At 35.0% G+C, this 19,434-nt stretch overlaps 1 protein-coding gene across 4 annotated transcripts in view; it reads left to right on the top strand.

Annotated features, from left to right (window-relative positions):
- The window catches only part of CNKSR2 (connector enhancer of kinase suppressor of Ras 2), a 334,822-nt gene that overhangs the window by 86,851 nt on the left and 228,537 nt on the right, over positions 1-19,434 (top strand). For all 4 annotated transcript variants that reach the window (XM_027868521.1, XM_027868512.1, XM_027868505.1 and 1 more), the window contains exons 3-4: positions 590-792; positions 18,735-18,822. In XM_027868521.1, the coding sequence (XP_027724322.1) occupies positions 590-792; positions 18,735-18,822 (291 nt within the window). The remainder of the gene's footprint in view (positions 1-589; positions 793-18,734; positions 18,823-19,434) is intronic.

The following is a 19,434-nucleotide window of genomic DNA, read 5'->3' as shown; positions in this document are numbered from 1 at the left end:
TAGATAGATAGATAGATAGATAGATAGATAGATAGATAGATAGATAGATAGATGTTTGCTGTAGCCTATTAAATGCCAATGTTTACTATGAGGATGTATCCACAAAGCTTTATTGCATTTAGATACATGGAAGATAGTGTTGGTGATGAGGTTATGAGATGCACAAGTCTTCAGTAGTTAAGTAACCATTGCTGTTGCTGTTTCCAACTCCGTTCCTCCCAAGGACTCCCTGCCATGTCTTAAAGTCACACAGAATCATAAGCATTTCCTCTGTTGGCACATTGATGATGAGGGTCTCCATAAAATTTTTCTTTGACCTCATCAGGACTCATCATGGTGGGAGTAAGATGATAGTGGCATAATGTTTTCCTGCAAGTGGCAATTGCATTGTCATGAGCCTGTCATTCACTCTTTTGGTAGATATATAAGATAAATAGATAAATATTACAGAGATAGGTAGATAGACATAAACTTGTGCTAAGAAAATCCATGTTACTATGTCATAAAAATCTTGTTGCATTGTTGGATGCTAAGATGATGTAACATGCTAAGATGATAATCTTAAATGTCACTTTTTTTTAAAATTCAGAACTATGGCCTGGAAACTGAAAACCTCAAAACCCTTTCTCACAAGTTAAATGCATCTGCCAAAAATCTGCAGAATTTTATAATTGGAAGGAGGAGGAGTGGCCACTATGATGGGAGGACTAGCCGGAAACTGCCAAATGACTTCCTTACCTCTGTTGTGGATCTGATTGGAGCAGCTAAAAGTCTGCTGGCCTGGTTGGACAGGTAAAATCTCTCATGTATTTTAGCATACAAACACATATGCATATATATGACAAGACTTTTATGTTTGTAAAATAAATTTATTAACTTGACAGAGAAAATATAGTTGAAAATAAGCAATATATATTTAATTTTACTGTGCTAACATCTTTGCCCTTAAATGATTTTAGTTGAAATGTAACATTTCATCAAAAAGAAAGTATTGCTAAAATAGGCTCATTAACATAAATGATTATACAATAGTATAATAATGAATATCTAGTTCACTATCATATAAATCTAGTTTCCATTTTCTGAAATCAGGATTCAAGGCATGACAAAGGATATACTTTTTGCAATTTCTCATTAAAAGTACATATTCTTTTCTTGAAATTTGTAGTGGCCTAGAAAATCCTAGACATGTAGCTACTACAAGTACAAGTTGTCATGAAATAGGTGTGTATGTCAATCATTTGACTGAAAACATTTATGAATTGACTGTTATGTTCCAAGTATTGTGCTAGGTGCTAGTGACCCAAATAAAAAAGTGAAACAGTCTTTTCCCTCAAGGAGCTTACATTCTACTAGAAGGATATGTAATTTTTGAAGATAAGTAAATGTAGGACATATAAAATCAATACAGTGATTTGGGTAGGGGCACTTGCAACTGAGAGAATCAGGAGCGGCCTCTTGAGTGAAATCTTGGGTTCAAGGAAATGGACGTACTATAACAGAGTGATCTACAGCAGAGGGATGTACTAAGAAAAGATGTAGATATAGGAGATGGAGTGCCAAGTATGGGGAACAACAAATAGATCACAGCAGCTACAGCAAAGTGGGAGCGACAATAATGTGTAGTCATCAAATCAAATCAAAATCAACGAGCATTTATTAAGTGCCTATTATGTGGCAGGCACTGTGCTAAGTGCTGTGAATATAAAGAAATGTGAAAATGCAGCTGGGAAATACTGGATGGAGTTAGATTGTGAGAGTTTTTAAATGCTAAATATATGAGTTTATATTTATATTTTATATTTTAGATGAAATGCAATGGAGAATGATAAGGCTTCTCCAGGTAAGGAGTGGACCCATTTTTTAGGAATAGTAATTTGGCAGTTTTGTGGAGGATAGATTGGAAAGGGGACAGATAATAAGAAATAAATTAAATCAATTGATAAACACTTATTAAGTGACTACTAGATGCCAGGCACTGGGGATAAAAAGACAACATGAAACAATTCCTATCCACAAGGATCTTATATTCAATTGGAACATTTTTAGATATATAGACATATCTATACACATGTATACATATTTGCACACATAAATATATACATATATGTTATAGATATACATATATTTATACATATATATTTATATTTAATTTCAATGAAATGTTATATTTTATATTTACACAGTTTATATTTATACAAATGTGTATATGTAAGCATGTGTTTGGGTACATGTATATGTATGTATATACATTTATATACATATGCATATATATGCACATATATATAATAAATCCAAAAGAAATACAAGATAGTTTGGGAAGAAAGAGAGAACATTGGCAATTGAGGTAATCAGAAAAGGCTCATGTAAACCATAATGTTTGAGCTGACTCGTGAAAGATTCTTGTGGGATTCTACATAGTGCAGGTGAGGATGTTATATGTGAATAGCAGCAAGAAGGAACAATATGGAGGACTAGACATTATCTCTAGTCCTCACAAACTCTGAAAATACCTACAAATAAGAATTATGCATAAGAGATATAAAACTTCTCCAAATAAGAATTATGTATGAGGTACAGTAATTATAGCTATCTCCATAGGCCAAGGCACCAAGAAGTCTAACAAGCCAACAACTTGGAGAATTAACAGCAAAGACTATTCCCTATTCCCTAACATGCCCCCTCAGTCTCTATACTTTAGCAGGCTGCAAAAATACCACCCATGGGTTTGTGCTCTGGTATCCACTCTGTAATTCCCTTGTTGCTGCTATATTGACTTTTGTTAGCTCACTCTGACCCTGCTCTCAAATTTGGTGGCAGAAAGCCAAAGACCTCAACTCTGCCCACCCCCTTCTGGAGGAAGGGAAAAGGTATAAGAGAGTAGAAGCATACTCTGCCTAGAGCAGCAATGTTCTGCAGCAATGATCAACCTGAGAACTGAAGACATAAGGAAAACATGGATCTCAAATAGGATTCATAGAAGCAACTTAAATATTATAGGTCTCTCAAAAGAACATGACTAATCACAAAACCTGATTGCTAAAAATCTAAGAAACAATATATGAAAGCTACCCACAAATTCTAAAAACAAAATACCAATCAAGGAAAAAAAAACTACTCTATGCTGCAAAGGTATTAAATTTAACAATCCCAATGACAAACATACTATATGTATGTAAGTATGTACGTTTGTCATTGAAGTTATCAATTTAAACCTTTTGCAACATAGAGTGTATATGTATGTATGCATGTGTGCCTGTGAATGCATGTATATGAATATGCATGTATTTATATGGACTAACATGTATAAGTCATATAAATAGACTTATTTATAGAGATTATATGCATGTGTATATACATATGTGTGTATATATGTATGTATATGCAGGGACCAGGAGAAAGACCTTATAACATAAAGGAAAGGAAATTCAAAATCACAAGACTATGTACCCAGTGGAAACCACAGGATGGAATGGAATAACCTGTAAAAATAAAATAAAAGTAAAAATAAAAATAAAATAAAAGTAAAAATAAAAGTGCTTATGATACAACTCAAAATGACATACCCTGTAAACATAAGTTTAATCATCAATAAAAAGGCAATCATCAATAAAAATCAAAGACGTTTGATACATTCTTACAAAAAAAAGACATGAGTAGATCATTCACTTTGTGAACGCAAAAAAGGAAAATAGCAACTATTACAGAAAGCACAAATAACACATTAAATTATACCATATTTGGAGGAGTATTTAAAGGGGAAAAAAGAAAGAGAATGACACTCATGCAGTTAAAAAAAACTATAACAACAAAATAGCAACAGAAGCACTCATTTAGATACTATTTCTTTCTAAAAGTACACAAGATTCTACCAAACACAGAATTTAAATAGGTGAAGTAATGGTGGAGGATTAGGCCTAAAACAATATAAACTAAACAGTATTCCCTTTCACAGGTGAACTACTGTTTTTTTGTGAGAAAAATATGCAGGTATGTGAATGTGCATAAAAGAAGAGAGGGGAGATAGAAGATAAAGGGAAATTTGTGGTGAAGCCTAATCGAGTCAATGATAAACAATGAAGTGAAAATAATTCCTATTGTCTCTCAGGAAGAAGGGCTACAGGGTAATGATTGGAGAAATGGTCAAAGGAAAGGTTTGAAATGGGAAAAGAATGATTCAGCCATACTGAAGAGCACTTTCTGGAACAGAGATATATTGTATAATGGGAGAGGAGAAACTTAAAAAGGGAATAACAACTATTACCTTTGAGAAAGTGTTGTGCCTCCTTGGACAGAACTCTGTCACAAGAGAAGGGCAATCAGTGCTCTTGGAGATAACCACTATCCAGAACAATGGGAAGGTATGGACCTATAAATGAAATTTCATGAAAAATGGGAAAGAAAACAATCATGGGAAGGGCAGGACTTAGAAATTAGATCATGCAATCAAAAATACAGGGAAATTTTTACTCTGTGGCAGTATTACTTTCCTCTCTATGTCCTAAAGGAATTGATACTTCTAAGAGTGAGGCACAACAGGGAAAGGTGGAAGAGGAAAGATATACAAGGCAATAACATAAAAATTGTTTAGAAGGGAACTAAAAATAATTAATGTAGAAGCTTTAATCCTATGAGGATCACAAAGACTAAAAAAAGGAATAAATAAATACAAGGATCATGAATCAAAAACTAAAAGTTTTGAAGTGAAAGAAAGGAAATAGAATTAATGAAGAAAATTAAGTAAAGAAATCCTTTATAGAAAAAGGTGCAGAAAATCAAAAAAACCTAACAAAATGGAGAGAAGGATTTTAATTAGTTGCTTAACAGAGAGAGAAAAAAGAGTAGAAGTGTTATATTACCAGATATAAAGGAGAAAGAAAAAAAAAGAATTACTAAGTTAAATAAAACTCCAAAGCCAGGGAAAAAGATGACAAATGGAAGGAGATACTTGATGAGAAAGAGAGGGAAGGAAAGAGAGAGAGGGAGAGAAAGAGAAAGAGACAGAGACACAGAGACAGAAAGACAGAGACAGTAAGATAGAGAGAGAGAGAGAGAGAGAGAGAGAGAGAGAGAGAGAGAGAGAGAGCCTGTGGAAATAGGGCTGCCTTAAAGTAAATTAACCAAAAGAAATAAAAAAAAACCAAAGTATTATCCTTATAGAGCAGAGGAACCAAAAATACATGAATTCAGGAAATATATATGTGCCCATATACATTTTGTGTGTATATATACATATATATTAGAGACAAATAGAGTGTAACATAAACCTAACTTGCATAACTTTATGTATGTATGGATTAAATAATTCAATAAAACAAAAGATGACAGGTTGGATAAGGAAACAAAACTCCTTAATCTGTTGCTTGACAAAACACACCTAAAAATCAAAGACATTCACAGAACAAAAATGTGAGGTTAGAAGAAAATGTACTATGTATCAGGTGAAACCAAAGCAAGAATTGTTATCATCAGAAAAACAAAAAGAAAATTTCACAATATAATAGAGACAAACTAGGAAATTACATTATGCTCAAATGAACCATAGACTATATGATAATATCAATATTAAATTTAATGCTCCAAATGCCTTACCATATAAATTCATAAAGAAAAAATTAACTGAATTAGAGATGTATACGTAATAACTCAATAAAAGAATGAGACTATAATGTTTCTCTCTCAATTTTAGACAAATATAATAGATAAACAAAAGGGAAAATACAGAATTCAACAATTTGCTGGAGAAACTGGAACCAAAAGATTTATGCCATCTTCCAAATGGGATTGCTAAAGAGTATACAAATTTCTCAATACAGACAAAGGAAAGTAAGAGAGTGAAAGGGGAAGAGTTATAGAAAAGATAATGAATTCCTTGTTTTAGATGTAATGAGCTTAAGATGCTTCTAGGACAGAAGAGTGATATCATTAGGTGGTACAGTGGATAGACACTGGATCCATCATCAGAAAGACCTGAGTTCAAATCCAGCCTCAGAAATTTGCTATCTGTGTGACCTTGGACAAATCTTTTAACCTCTGGCAGACTCAGTTTCCTTATCTGTAAAACTAGGATAATAATAGCACTTGTCTTCCAAGGTATTGAGTGGATAAAATGAGATATTATTTGTAAAATATTTTGCAAAACATAAAGCTCTATATAAATGCTGTTATTATTAGTATATTTAGAAAAATAATGAACCTTATAGGTTACTAAATCTAATTACTTCATTTTACACATGAGAAAAACAGAATGCAAAAGGTTACATGATTTGTCCAAGATTATACGATAAATTATTATCATATTATTATTAATTATATATATTATATATATAATCATATATATTATTAAATTATAAAGCCAAGATTAAACTCAGGTCTCCTGATTCCAATTCTCTGAACAGGAAATTGGAGGTGTGAGAGTAGATCTTGGAAGAAATATGTGTGAGTCATCTGCATAGAAATAACAGCTGAATCCACAGAAGGTGAGATCACCAAGAGAGAGTAGAGAGAGAGGAGGACAGGGTACAGGGCTGAGCCCTATGGTACACCCATGCAAATAGGTCATAACATGGATGATGAACTTACAAAGATGACCAAAAGGGATAGCACTAAGAGAATCACAATATGAGTGTTGTGAAATCCCAGTGAGGAGAGATTGCAACGTAATGAAGAATGATGAAGTCTTAAGAAAAAGGCCTTTCAATTTGGCAATGAAGAAATCAATAGTGACTTTGGAAAATGTAGTTTCAGTCCAGAGGCTGGCATGGAAGCTAAACTGCAAGCAAGGACATGAACAACAAATAGGAAGTGAGAAAACAGCAATAAGCACAGACAGCTTTTTTAGGAGTTTGGCTGAAAAGGAGATGATGGATCTAGGATGGCAACTTGTGAGGATAGGAGAGTCAAGTAAAGCACTTTTATGTATTGGCAAAATCTGGACCTTTGTAGAGAGCAAGGAAACAGACATTGGAAAGAAGAGGTTGAAAATTAGGGAAAGAGAGGGGATGATTGAAGGGGCAAGCTTCTGGAAGAGGAGGAAGGGAACTGTGTCAAAGGCACAAGCAGTAGGATTTGCATTGGAAAGAAGGTCCATATTATCCTCAGAGATTGGAGAAAAAGTAGATGGGATTTTTTTATCTGAAAGTTTTCTACCAATGAAGGACAGATCCTATTGGTATCCCCATCTTCTTCCCCCCACCTTTTTTTTCCAATTTTCTCTGAAGCACCATCAGCTTGTCTCTATGTACAAAATAAAACCACTGACAAAATTGAAAACTGATCCTTTAAATGCTTATAGAATAAGATGGATAGGACTGCAGAGGAATGCTATAAAAATACAAAACCAAAATTGTCCATTTAAATGAGATAATTATATTTCCTATTCTAGAAACCTAGTTCATTACCTTTCTGAAACCAGATAACAGTTCTAAGTCTAACAAAAGTATTTCCCCTCCTCTTTTAAACACTGAATTGAATGAAATAATTCCTCAGAAGCCTTTCCCTGAGGAAAAAGTCTGAAAGGTGAATCACAGTCGGTAACTTTGGAATTTATTTTCAGCATGTGTTCACTTCTATTTTTAACCCATACCCCACTGTTCTTCACACCTCATCTTTCTTTAAAATTTTTATGAATCTGTCCTGTCAATCTATATGTGGACATTTTAGAACTTTTTATGTAATGGCCCCATACCTGCATCAGTAAAAATGTCTAAAATTATATTGAGTTACCAATGTGGTCTTTCATAGTTTTCTTTAAATTGTCAGACATTGAATTCTCTTCCTTTGAAATTGCTTGTCAGGGGAACTGTTGCAGTTCTTCCCTTTCACATGGTAAGAATTTGGAGGACAAAAATAATTTCCAAAACTATGAATTATCTGCAAAGGGCCACAAATACTCCAAATTGGCTGGTTTAAGGTTACTATTTGTTGTTAGGTCTCACCTCCTTAGTACAACTGCTTAGTATCTCTGTCCCTGGTACCTGTTCTTGCTTCCAAAAAGAACAGTGCCATTAATGTTAATTCCTCTACTTCTGTATGATCCAGTAAGGCCTAGATTATTCCAGCCTAGGTGATAGTTAAACTGGAAATTTCCCTATTTCAATTTATCACCCTTGATTGAGAGCCCATTATGAATAAAGCACTGTCCTAGATCTTAAAGGAGCTACAAAGATAAACAAAACATTACCTCTGCTTTCAAAGATAGATATGTATGTCAAGGAGATGATGGGTATATAAATATAATTCTCTAGAATTGGATCCCTGTGTGCCAGCGCCACAACTAACACAAGGAAATGACAGCTACCAAATTGAAATCTATTGTGTGGGGAGTCAAGGATAAATGGTTAGTTAAATGAGTCATGAATGATTATTCATTGGTGTCAGATGTTGCATAAAAGTTGAGATTGGGGACTGAGAAAAGGCCATTAAATTTAACCTTCAGGACATAATTGGTAATCTTCAAGAAAACAGTTTCAGTGTATTTATAGTTTATATACATATAATTTATAATCATGTGAAAAATGCTCTAAATCATTACTGATTAGAGAAATGAAAATTAAAACAACCTTGAGGTATCATTTTACATGTTTCAGATTGGCTGAAATGATTGAAGGGGAAAGCAACAAATGTCAGAAGGAATGTGGAAAAATTGGCACACTAATTCAGTGCTGATGGAATTGTGAACTGATCCAACTATTTTGGAGGGCAATCTGGAATTACACCCAAAGATTGCCTCTATATAGATTGCCTATACCCTTTGACCCAGTAGTATCACTACTAGGTCTATTTCCAAAGGTGATTAGTGAAAAAGGAAAAGAACCTATATATATTCTAAAATATTTATAGCACCTCTCTTTGTCATGGCAAAGACCTGGAAATCAGAGGGATGCCTATCAACTGGGGAATGACTGAACAAGTTGTGGTATAAGATCGTGATGGAATACTATTGCGCTATAAGAAATGATGAGCTCAATGATCTTAGAAAAAACATGAATAGACTGAGCAGAACCAAAAGAACATTGTATACAGTAATATCAATGTTATTTTAAGAACAACTAAGTCATTTTGACTATTATAAATACCCAAATTAACTACAAAGGACATGTGAAGGAAGATACTATCTGCATCCAGAGAAAGAACTGATAAATAAAAGTAAATAGAATGATTTCACACACACACACACACACATATATACATACATATTTGTGTCAAATGGTAGCCATCTCTAGGGTGGGAATGGGGAGGAAAAAACAAGAAATTTACATGATAAGTTTATATATTTAAAAGGAATAGCAAGTTATACATAATAGATTTGCAGTTTCATGTGCAATCATCTTTTTTTATTATACTATACTATGGAAATGCTTGTTTTATTCCATAAATTAAAAATAAATAAAATATTTTAAATAGCTGTTTCAATGTAAAGTGGTGGAAGAGATGTCCAAATGCAAATGGTTGAGGACTAAGTTGTTGATTAGGAAGTGAAGTGGATACAAGCATTTTAATCTTCTTCTATAAAGATGTTTGATTATGGTGAAGATAGATAGGATGATAGCTGTTGAGGAAATACGGCTATGGTGATATTGATGGGCTAATAGCTGTTGAGCAAATACTAAGGTGGAAAGTAATGGTTTTGGGGGGATTGAGGAAGGGTAGGGAACCTTTGCATGTTCATAGTCAGAAAAAAAGGGAGCAAATGGAGAGACAATATATAGTTTCACGTTAAAGATGCAAAAGAGAGAAGGGAAGATTGATGGAGTAATGTACCAGCAGAGAAGGTGGGAAGGAAAGGAATAAAGGACACAAGTCCTGGAATCAGAAAGTTAAAGGGATCTCTGACATCATCTACAAAGGTACCATGGTATAAAACAGGGGTTCTTAACTTGAAATCCATAGATTTCAAGGAGTCTATGAACTTGCAACTTATATTTTGGTAAATGTATTCAACATAATTGGTTTTCTTTATAATGCTATTTATTTTATTTTATGCACTTAAATATATTATTCTGAGAATAATGTCAAAGGGATCCATTACACATACAAAAAGGTTAAGATCACCTCCTATAGAGGAAAGAGCACTTTATCTGGAGATAATGGATCAACTCCTGACTCTGCTACTTACTACTTGTTTTATATTAATCAAGTCTATTGGCTTCTCTGAATCTCAATTTCCTGAATCTGTAAAATATAGGAACTGCATTTTAGATGAAAGAAGCATTAGAAAGTTTCTAAGCTGTCTTCTGGCTCTAAACCCTAGTCCAATCTCTATTCAACTCATGAATCCCACGTACTGATCCCACATCCCAATAAATGGTCTTTTCCTTCTATTTAAAGGCTTCTAATGACAGAAAAATCATCACCCTGGCACCACATTCCCATTTGGTTGCTGTTGTTTAGTTGTTTCAGTCATACCTTACTCTTTGTGACTTCATTTGGGGTTTTCTTGGAAAGGATACTACAGTGGTCTACCATTTCCTTCTCCAGTTTATTTTACAAATGGGAACACTGAGGCAAACAGGGTTAAGTGACTTGTCCAGGGTCACACAACTAGTAAGTGTCTGAGACCAGATTTAACTCAGAAAGATGAGTCTTCCTATCTCCAGGCCCAGCACTCTATTCACTTTCCCACTTAGGAGCCCCATTCCCATTTTAGATATTTCTAATTTGAAAGATTCTCCTTATATTCAATCAAAATTTACCTCTTTGAAGTTTCCACCAACTTGTCTAACTTTTACCTCTGAGGTCCAACAGAACAAGTTGAATACCATTTGAGCTGCAATGGAGAAAGTAAATGCCAGAAGCATCTTTAAGGCAGCAGATAGATGTTAGAGAGGGTTGTGTAGGGAGACTGTGGGAGCAGAGACAAAATGATGTTTGTGGAAGCAACACCACTGCAAGATTGTGGAACTCTGCAACTCCAGGACTCTGTGTATGTTTGCCTGTGTGTATGTGTATGGAATGGGGGTGGCAGGTGAGGAAGTGGGGAAGCCTGTGCATATTTATTAGCAGTTTTGCCCTCTGAGATTTTTGTATCAATAAGAAGTTGAGCAATAGCACTGTTTCAAAGCCCAGACATAGATGTCAAAACAAAAGGAGGTACCTGAGCAAAGCTAAACTGAGTTTTTTGTTGGACTGCTTCCTTTCAGTTCACACTTCTAAGATGTATAGTTAACCACCAGCCTGGGGCTAAATTTTCTGTCCTCACAGTTGAAAGGTATAAAGTGGTTTCAAGACTGGAAGATCTTTGTGCAGCTTTTAATGACCCAACAAAATTGTAGCTATTTCTATTCTTTTCCCTTTAGGCATGCATAGGTTTGACCATTAATTGAAGCCAAAAACATGACAACTTTTGGCTTTGCACCAATCTGATTTTTGGAAAGAGCCCAATTTTCTATGGCCAACTTTTAGATTCAACATAGAAATTATATTTTGATGTGCAGAATCTTTAATTACATTGGAAATATGCTACCTCATATGGGAAAGTGTTTTCCATTGGGAAATAATAGATTTTTTTCCCTTCTATTTTTTAATAAATTAATTTAATTTTAATTTTCAAAATTAATTTCCAGAAGATTTTGAGTTTCAGATTTTCTCCCCATCTCTCCCTTCCCCCTCTCCTAGACTTCTGAGCACCCCTTCCTGCAATCTGCCCTCCTTTCTATCACCCCCCCTTATCCGCTTCCCCTTCTATTTTCCTGTAGGTCAGAATAGATTTCTATACCCCATTGCCTGTCTATCTGATTTCCCAGTTGCATGTAAAAGCAATTTTTAACATTTGTTTTTAAAACTTTGATTTCCAAGTTCTCTCCCTTCCTCCCTCCCCACCTATCCTCATTGAGAACGCAAGCAACTCGATATAAGTTATACATGTGTAGTCATGCAAAACACTTCCATAATAGTCATGCTGTAAAATACTAACTATAATTCCCTCCATCCTATCCTGCTCTCCCATTTATTCTATTCTCTCCTTTGACCTTGTCCCTCCTCAAAAGTATTTTTCTGATTTTCCCCTCCCCTAATCTACCCTCCCTTCTATCATACCCCCTTCCCGCTCTCATCCCCTTTCCCCCTATTTTCCTGTAAGGTAAGATAGATTTCCATACCCAATTGAGTGTGTATGTAATTCCCTCCTTAAGCCAAATCCAATGAGAATAAGATTCACTCATTCTCTCTCACCTCCTCCCTCTTCCCCTCTACTGTAAAGACTTTTTCTTGCCTGTTTTATGTGAGATAATTTACCCTATTCTGTCTCTTCCTTTCTCCTCCTCCCAGTATGATTCTCTCTTACCCCTTAATTTTATTTTATTATTTACATATCGTCCCTTCATATTCAACTCACCCTGTGCCCTCTCTCTCTCTCTCTCTCTTTATATATATGTGTGTGTATATATATGCATATACACATACATGTACACATACATACATATGCATATGTGTGTATGTATGTATATATACATATATGTGTGTGTATATATGTGTATATCTATATCTATATCTATATCTCTCTCTATATATATATATGTTCCCTCCAACTTCCCTAATACTGAGAAAGGTCTCATGAGTTACAAATATCATCCTTCTATGTGGGAATGTAAACAGTTCTGCTTTAATGAGTTCCTTGTGATTTCTCTTTCCTGTTTACCTTTTCATGCTTCTCTTGAGTCTTGTATTTGAAAGTCAAATTTTCTATTCCACTCTGGTCTTTTCATCAAGAATGCTTGAAAGTCCTCTATTTCACTGAATATCCATCTTTTCCCCTGAAAGATTATACCCAGTTTTGTGGGATAGGTGATTCTTGGTTTTAATCCTAGCTCCTTTGACCTCCAGAATATCATATTCCAAACCTTCCAGTCCCTTAAGGTAGAAGCTGCTAAATCTTGTGCTATCCTGATTATGTTTCCACAATGCTTGAATTGTTTCTGTCTGGCTGCTTGCAATACTTTCACCTTGATCTGGGAACTCTAGAATGTGGCTATAATATTCATAGGAGTTTTCCTTTGGGGATCTCTTTTCGGAGATGATCAGTGGATTCTTTCAATTTCTATTTTGCACTCTGGTTCTAGAATATCAAGGCAGTTTTCCTTGATAATTTCTTGAAAGATGATGTCTTGGTTCTTTTTTGATCAGGTAGTTCAATAATTTTTAAATGATCTCTCCTGGATCTATTTTCCAGGTCAGTTGTTTTTCCAATGAGATAATTCACATTGTCTTCTATTTTTTCATTCTTTTGGTTTTGTTTTATAATTTATTGATTTCTCAAAGAGACATTAGCTTCCATTTGCTCCATTCTAATTTTTAAGGAAGTATTTTCTTTAGTGAGCTTTTGGATTTCCTTTTCAATTTGGCCAATTCTGTTTTTTAAGGCATTCTTCTCCTCATTGGCTTTTTGGACCTCTTTTGACATTTGGATTAGTCTACTTTTAAGGTGCTATTTTCTTCAGTATTTTTTGGGTCTCCTTTAGCAAGTTGTTGACTGGTCTTATATCATTTTCTTGCATCACTCTCATTTCTCTTCCCAATTTTTCCTTTACTTCTCTTACTTGCTGTTCAAAATCCTTTTTGAGCTCTTGACCATGGCCTGAGACCAATTCATATTTTTTCTTGGAAGCTTTGGATGTAGGAGCTTTAACTTTGTTGTCTTCTTCTGGTTGTATGTTTTGTTCTTCTTTGTCACCAAAGTAAGATTCTATAATCTTGAGTGCTTTTTAACACTGCTTGCTTATGATCTCAGAAAATTACTTGATTTTTTAACTCTTTGTTAAGGTAGGGCTCTCCTTCTAGTGTGGAGGGTGTACTGTCCCAAGCTTCAGGAGTTTTGTACAGCTGTTTTCAGAGGTACTTCTAGGGACTTATAAATTTTCAGTTCTTCCAAGGTGGTATGATCAAAGGAGTGGTATTTATTCTTTTCCTGACCTGAGCTCTGGTCTGTGTATGACCACAAGCACTCTTTTCTGCCTTGGAAACATGAGGAGGATTCCTTCTCCACCATAACCACAAGCTCCACCTCGCCAGCAGACTGCTACCCAGGACTGTGATCCAGATCCAAGCACAGGCAAAGCAAGAGAATCCTGCCTCAGCACGAGCAAAGAGATCCCTGCAATCCCCCTCTGATCAGAGCTCAATCTCCCCCACCGTCTATGTTCTGAGAGTTATAGAAGTAGTCACTGCACTTTGGCTGCCACCCTGGGTTGGACTATGGCCAGGGTTGGACTATGCTCTTCTTACCCAGGTTTGATGGACCTTTCCCACTGACCTTCTGAGTTGTCTTTGGCATTTGTGGGTTGAGAAGTCTAGAAACCATCACAGCTGCCCTGTGATTCAGTCCCCTGAGGCCTACTCTGGGTTTACTGGGCCCCCATCTTTGCCTGCAGGGCACACACTGAACTTGCTCTTGTCTCATCCCCCAGGGCAACAGACCTTTCCTGTCAACCTTCCAGGTTGTCTTGGGCTAGAAATTCATTTCACTCTGTCTTTTTGTGAATTCTGCTGCTCTAGAATTTGTTTAGAGTCATTTTTACAGGTATTTGGAGGGGTTTGGGGGAGAACTCAAGCAAGTCTCTGCTTTTACTCTACCGTCTTGGCTCTGCCCCCAATTTTTTCCCTTTTAATTGAAAGTTTGATTCTTAGAGTGAAATAATGCTTCTTTTATGAGTATGAGTAGATAGAAGAGTGGAAAACTAACTACAGAATTAGGTATGCTAGCAGCACTGTATGTCAAATGGATTTTCCTTTTTGTATAATTTGAAGATCAAATGATACTATTAGAAATATTTGTAAGGAAATTCATATTGTGTTTAATTTCATCACTTTTAATGAAGTTTTTAATTTTATAAATGATGACTTTTTTAAATCTAAAATTCAAATACTTTTTGATCAGAATAGTTTCAGTTCTTAAAGTACCTTTTTTTATGCTTCAATAGAGCAAAAGTAGTCTTATGGTTGTTTTGTCTGTTTTTGCTTTTAAAAAAAACTACTGTGTAATTACATTTCTTAATCTATTTCATATGATTGAGTCCATAGATCACTAGATATTTCATATATATGTATGTACGTATATATGTATGTATGTGTATATACATGCACAGGGCAACTAGGTGACATGGTGGATAGAATGCTGGGCCTAGAGTCAGGAAGACTTCTCTTCCTGCATTCAAGTCCATCCTCAGACACTTACTGGCTTGGCAAGTCACTTAACCCTGTTTGCCTCAGTTTCCTCATCTGTAAAATGGATTGGAGAAGGAAACAGCAAAACATTCCAGTATCTTTGCCATGAAAACCCCAAAAGGAGGGCTCATGAAGTCAAGCATGACTGAAAAACAGCTAAAAAATAAACATATATGTGATATGTATATATGTATACATGTATGTGTATATATATGTACACACATATGGGGATATATATTCATACAAATTTCTAATTAACTTATAGGTTCTTGATGTCTCATTTCATTTTGTCAGTTACTGAGACATTTTCTGTTAGAAAACACTACTACTAGTAAGTAGGCTATGAAATGCCAATGAATTTGAGTGGGTAGACCAATAATGCATTCAGGCCCCAGAGGATTGAGGAAAATATGAAAAGACCTTAATGAAATTACAAGCTGTGGAATTTAAATTAGAAAAATTTCTATGGTAATTACTTTATAATTTCATGTAAACATTGGAAGGATTATTGTGAGATGTAGAAATCTCCTTCTCTGAAGGGCTTTAATACCAAGGTCAAATTTCTCACCTTTATGATTTTTTTTTAAAATATAGGTTTTATTGATACAGTTTGTTCTCATACCATAATCATCTCCAGTTATACACTCCACCCCTAAATAAGTTGTCTTTTTTAATAGATAAACAATAGTTAAGCAAAACAAATTGTCAAAGTTACCATGTCTGACTATGAATATGTCTTTCAACACTGGTACTTTTCCACTTCTCCACTAAAAGAAAAGAGTTATGTTTTGTCATAAATTCTCTAGGGTCAAGACTCATCATTATGTTTAATCAGTCTGACATCCTTTTAGTCTTCTTTTTGACAACATTATTATAGTCATTGTGTATATCTATATAACTATAGTGGTTTGAAAAGGTAAAGTATCTACTAATTGGAAATTATGAATTCTGTAAGTCATTGTTTTATACTTTTCAAAATTAAAATTAATTAATATTAAATTTAATTTTTTTCTCCCTCTTACTTCACTCTGAGGGGGAAAAAAGGAAAATTCTTGCAAGAAATAAGCATAATGATGCAAAATGAATTCCCTCATTGCCATGTTCAAAAAGGCATATCTCATTTTGTATATTAGTCAATCAACTATCATCATCAGTCCTCTGATCACATAATTGATCATTTCTCTAATTGGAATTACTATGTCTTTCAAAATTACTTTTACAATATTGATATTATAGTATAAATTCTTCTTCTGTCTCTGTTCATTTTACCTTATCACTTCATATGTCTTTCCAGGTTACTCTAAAACCATCCCTTTCATCACTTTTTACAGTACAAGAGTATTCCAACACATTCATATTCCATCATGTGTTAACCACTCTCCAGTTGATGGGTGACCCTTTAGTTTGCCATTCTTTGTCACTCAAACAGAGTTACATTTTTGAAGTACACATTTTTGAACATAGCCGTTGAGGGAATTTGTTTGGTATCTCTATGCTTATTTGTTGCAAGAGTTTTGTCTTGTTTTTCTTTCATAAGGAAAGAAAAAAAAGAGAAAAAAATGTTTGAAAGTTGAAATTTTTTTTGAAAAGACATAGTTAATTGGACTAGGTTAAAATAATGACAGAGTATTTATAATTCCCAATTTGTGCATATAAGACCTTTTCCTTTTAAAAAAAAGATCTTGAGATTTATAGACTTAGTAGTGATATTGCTAGGTCTAAGGATATGTATGGTTTAGTGTAACTTTTGGAATATAGTAATCAAATGCATCTTGACAAGGAGCCTAAAATCTCTAAAGCTTAATTACCCTTTCCTGATTCCAAATCCTTTCCTAACAGCAGAAATTTACATATATATTTGAAATTGGCCTCTATAGAATGATAGATCACATGGAAAGATAGATCATATACAACATGGCCAATTGATTCATTAATAAGCACTTAGTAATCATTAAATCACCTTTAAGTACCTGGGATATCAATAGAAAGAATGAAACAATCTTTGCTCCCAAAGAGCAACAGGGGTGGATATATGCATATGTATACATAGAAAAAAGCATAAAGAGAACAACACTACTAATTACAAAGTAAGTAAGAGAGAGGACATTAGTATTTGGAAAAATCAAGAACAGCTCCACAAAGAAGGTGAAGCTTGAATTTTATGTTAAAGAAAGATAAGGACTCATTAAGCCTGTAATGAGAAAGAAGTACATTCTAGGCAGGGGGATGACCAGTGCAAATTCACAAAGATGGCAGATGAAGAACTATGTAAAGAACAGAAAGAAGGCCAATTTGACTGGATTGTAGAATGTGAGAGGGAGAGTGATGTACAAAAAAGTTGAAAAGATAAGTTAAGGCCAGAGGCTGAAAAGATAGGTTAAGGCCAGGTTGTGAAGGTTTTAAGAATTAAACAAAAGAGTTTAGATTTTATTCCAGAAGAAATAGGGAGTAACTGGATTGTGGTTCTTGTGGTTTGTCCTTCATTCTCAAAGAGGACCATGGCATCAGGGAGATGATGATATGACTTGCAATTGACTTTGATTTGAGTGAAGGAGGGCTGTGCAAGGTCTCCAGCCTCACTTTCTCCTCCATTGCCATCTGAGTCCAGTGGCCTGATATTCATCAGAAGTAACTGGAACTTATTGATTGGAAGACCAACATGATCAGATATACACTGAGGGAAATTACAATGGTGTCTGTGTAGAGAATGGACTGGAGTGAAGACTTCAGACTGGGTGACAAGTTAGGAGGCTTTTGCAATAGTAGGTCAAATCAGATCAACAATAATTTGCTAAGCCTCTACTATGTGCCAGGTACTGATCTGGTAGGGAAAACAGCAAGCAAACAATTATGCAAAACATATTGGAGATACCAGAGGAAAAGTCTCAAGATTAAGAAGGAACACGAATGATTTCTTACAGAAAGTGAGACTTTAGCTGATACTCCAAAGAAGTCATAGAATCCTGAAAATAGAGATGAGGAAAGAAAGAGTTTCAGTCATGAGAGAATGCTGAAAATTCAAGGAAAAATCAGGAAATTGTAGTATCTTATAGGAGTAATAGCAAAGAGGCCTATGTCAGTAGATTCTAGAGTATGTTGAGGGCGGTAAGGTATAAGAAGATTGGAAAACAGAAAGAGGTCAGGCTTGAAAGGCTTGAAAAGCCAACATATTTGATCCTGAAAGCAATAGGGAGCCACTGGAATTTGGAATAAGGAAATGACATTGTCAGATGTTTAGGAAGTTCAGTTTGACAGCTGAGTGAAGGATGGACTAGACTGGGGACAGACGAGGTAGGGAAACCAACCAGCAAACTACTGCAACAATCCATCCACGAGGTACTTGGCACACAGATAGTGCTCAGTAACTCTCTGTTTAAAGGTTTTTTTTTTTTATTTAAATGTCACTTTTTCTAAGTTTATGGAAAAGATCTTTACCTTGAATTCATATTCTGCATCTAGAGTCTAAATGGTGCCTTTAATATACAGTGATTCACACTGACTGTACAGTATTAAGTATGTTTTGGAGTTATTCAGGAACTATTCCTGCTCAAACCAATTTTCTTTTCCTTTTATAGATCTCCTTTTGCTGCTGTGACTGACTACTCCCTCACCAGGAATAGTGTCATCCAGCTATGCCTGGAGCTAACAACAATTGTGCAGCAGGTATAAACTTATTTCTTATTTGTTAGCTATGTTCTAGTCACTCATAATGGGATTAGTCCTTTATTCTGAGATTGATTCTTAAATTATTCACTTGTGGAGGAGGTCTGTAATTATATTAGGGAGTAACAGAAATTAAGCAAATATTTCTCAGAAAGGGCTGTGCACAGCTCTATGTAAAGGGGGCTTAACTATTTTAGAAGTATGAAAAGAGCCTTCATAGGACCATAGATTTTGAACTGGAAGGAACTATTGAGGTAATGGAGTTCAATCCTTTGATTTTCCTCAGGTGAGGAAACTGAGATACGCAACTAAGTAAGAATCTGAGGCTGGTTTTCCAGACTCCACATCCATCACTCTATCCATTGGGTCACCTAGCTTCCTTATAATAACATGATCTAGAGATATGATTCCTCTGCCTCCCCCCAGCCCAAAGATCTCATCATTATAACAAAATAATGGAATCCTAGAGTTTGATGGACCTTAGAGTCTCTCTCTCTCTCTCCCTCTCCCTCTCTCTCTCTAAGATAAACATATAGCTAGCTCTAAATATAGATAGATAGATAGATAGATAGATAGATAGATAGATAGATAGATAGATAGATAGATAGATAG

The sequence above is a fragment of the Vombatus ursinus genome, unplaced genomic scaffold, assembly GCF_900497805.2.
Source record: "Vombatus ursinus unplaced genomic scaffold, bare-nosed wombat genome assembly UNPS02001419.1, whole genome shotgun sequence".
Classification (NCBI taxonomy): domain Eukaryota; kingdom Metazoa; phylum Chordata; class Mammalia; order Diprotodontia; family Vombatidae; genus Vombatus; species Vombatus ursinus.
This window is presented reverse-complemented; position numbering and strand designations above follow the sequence as displayed.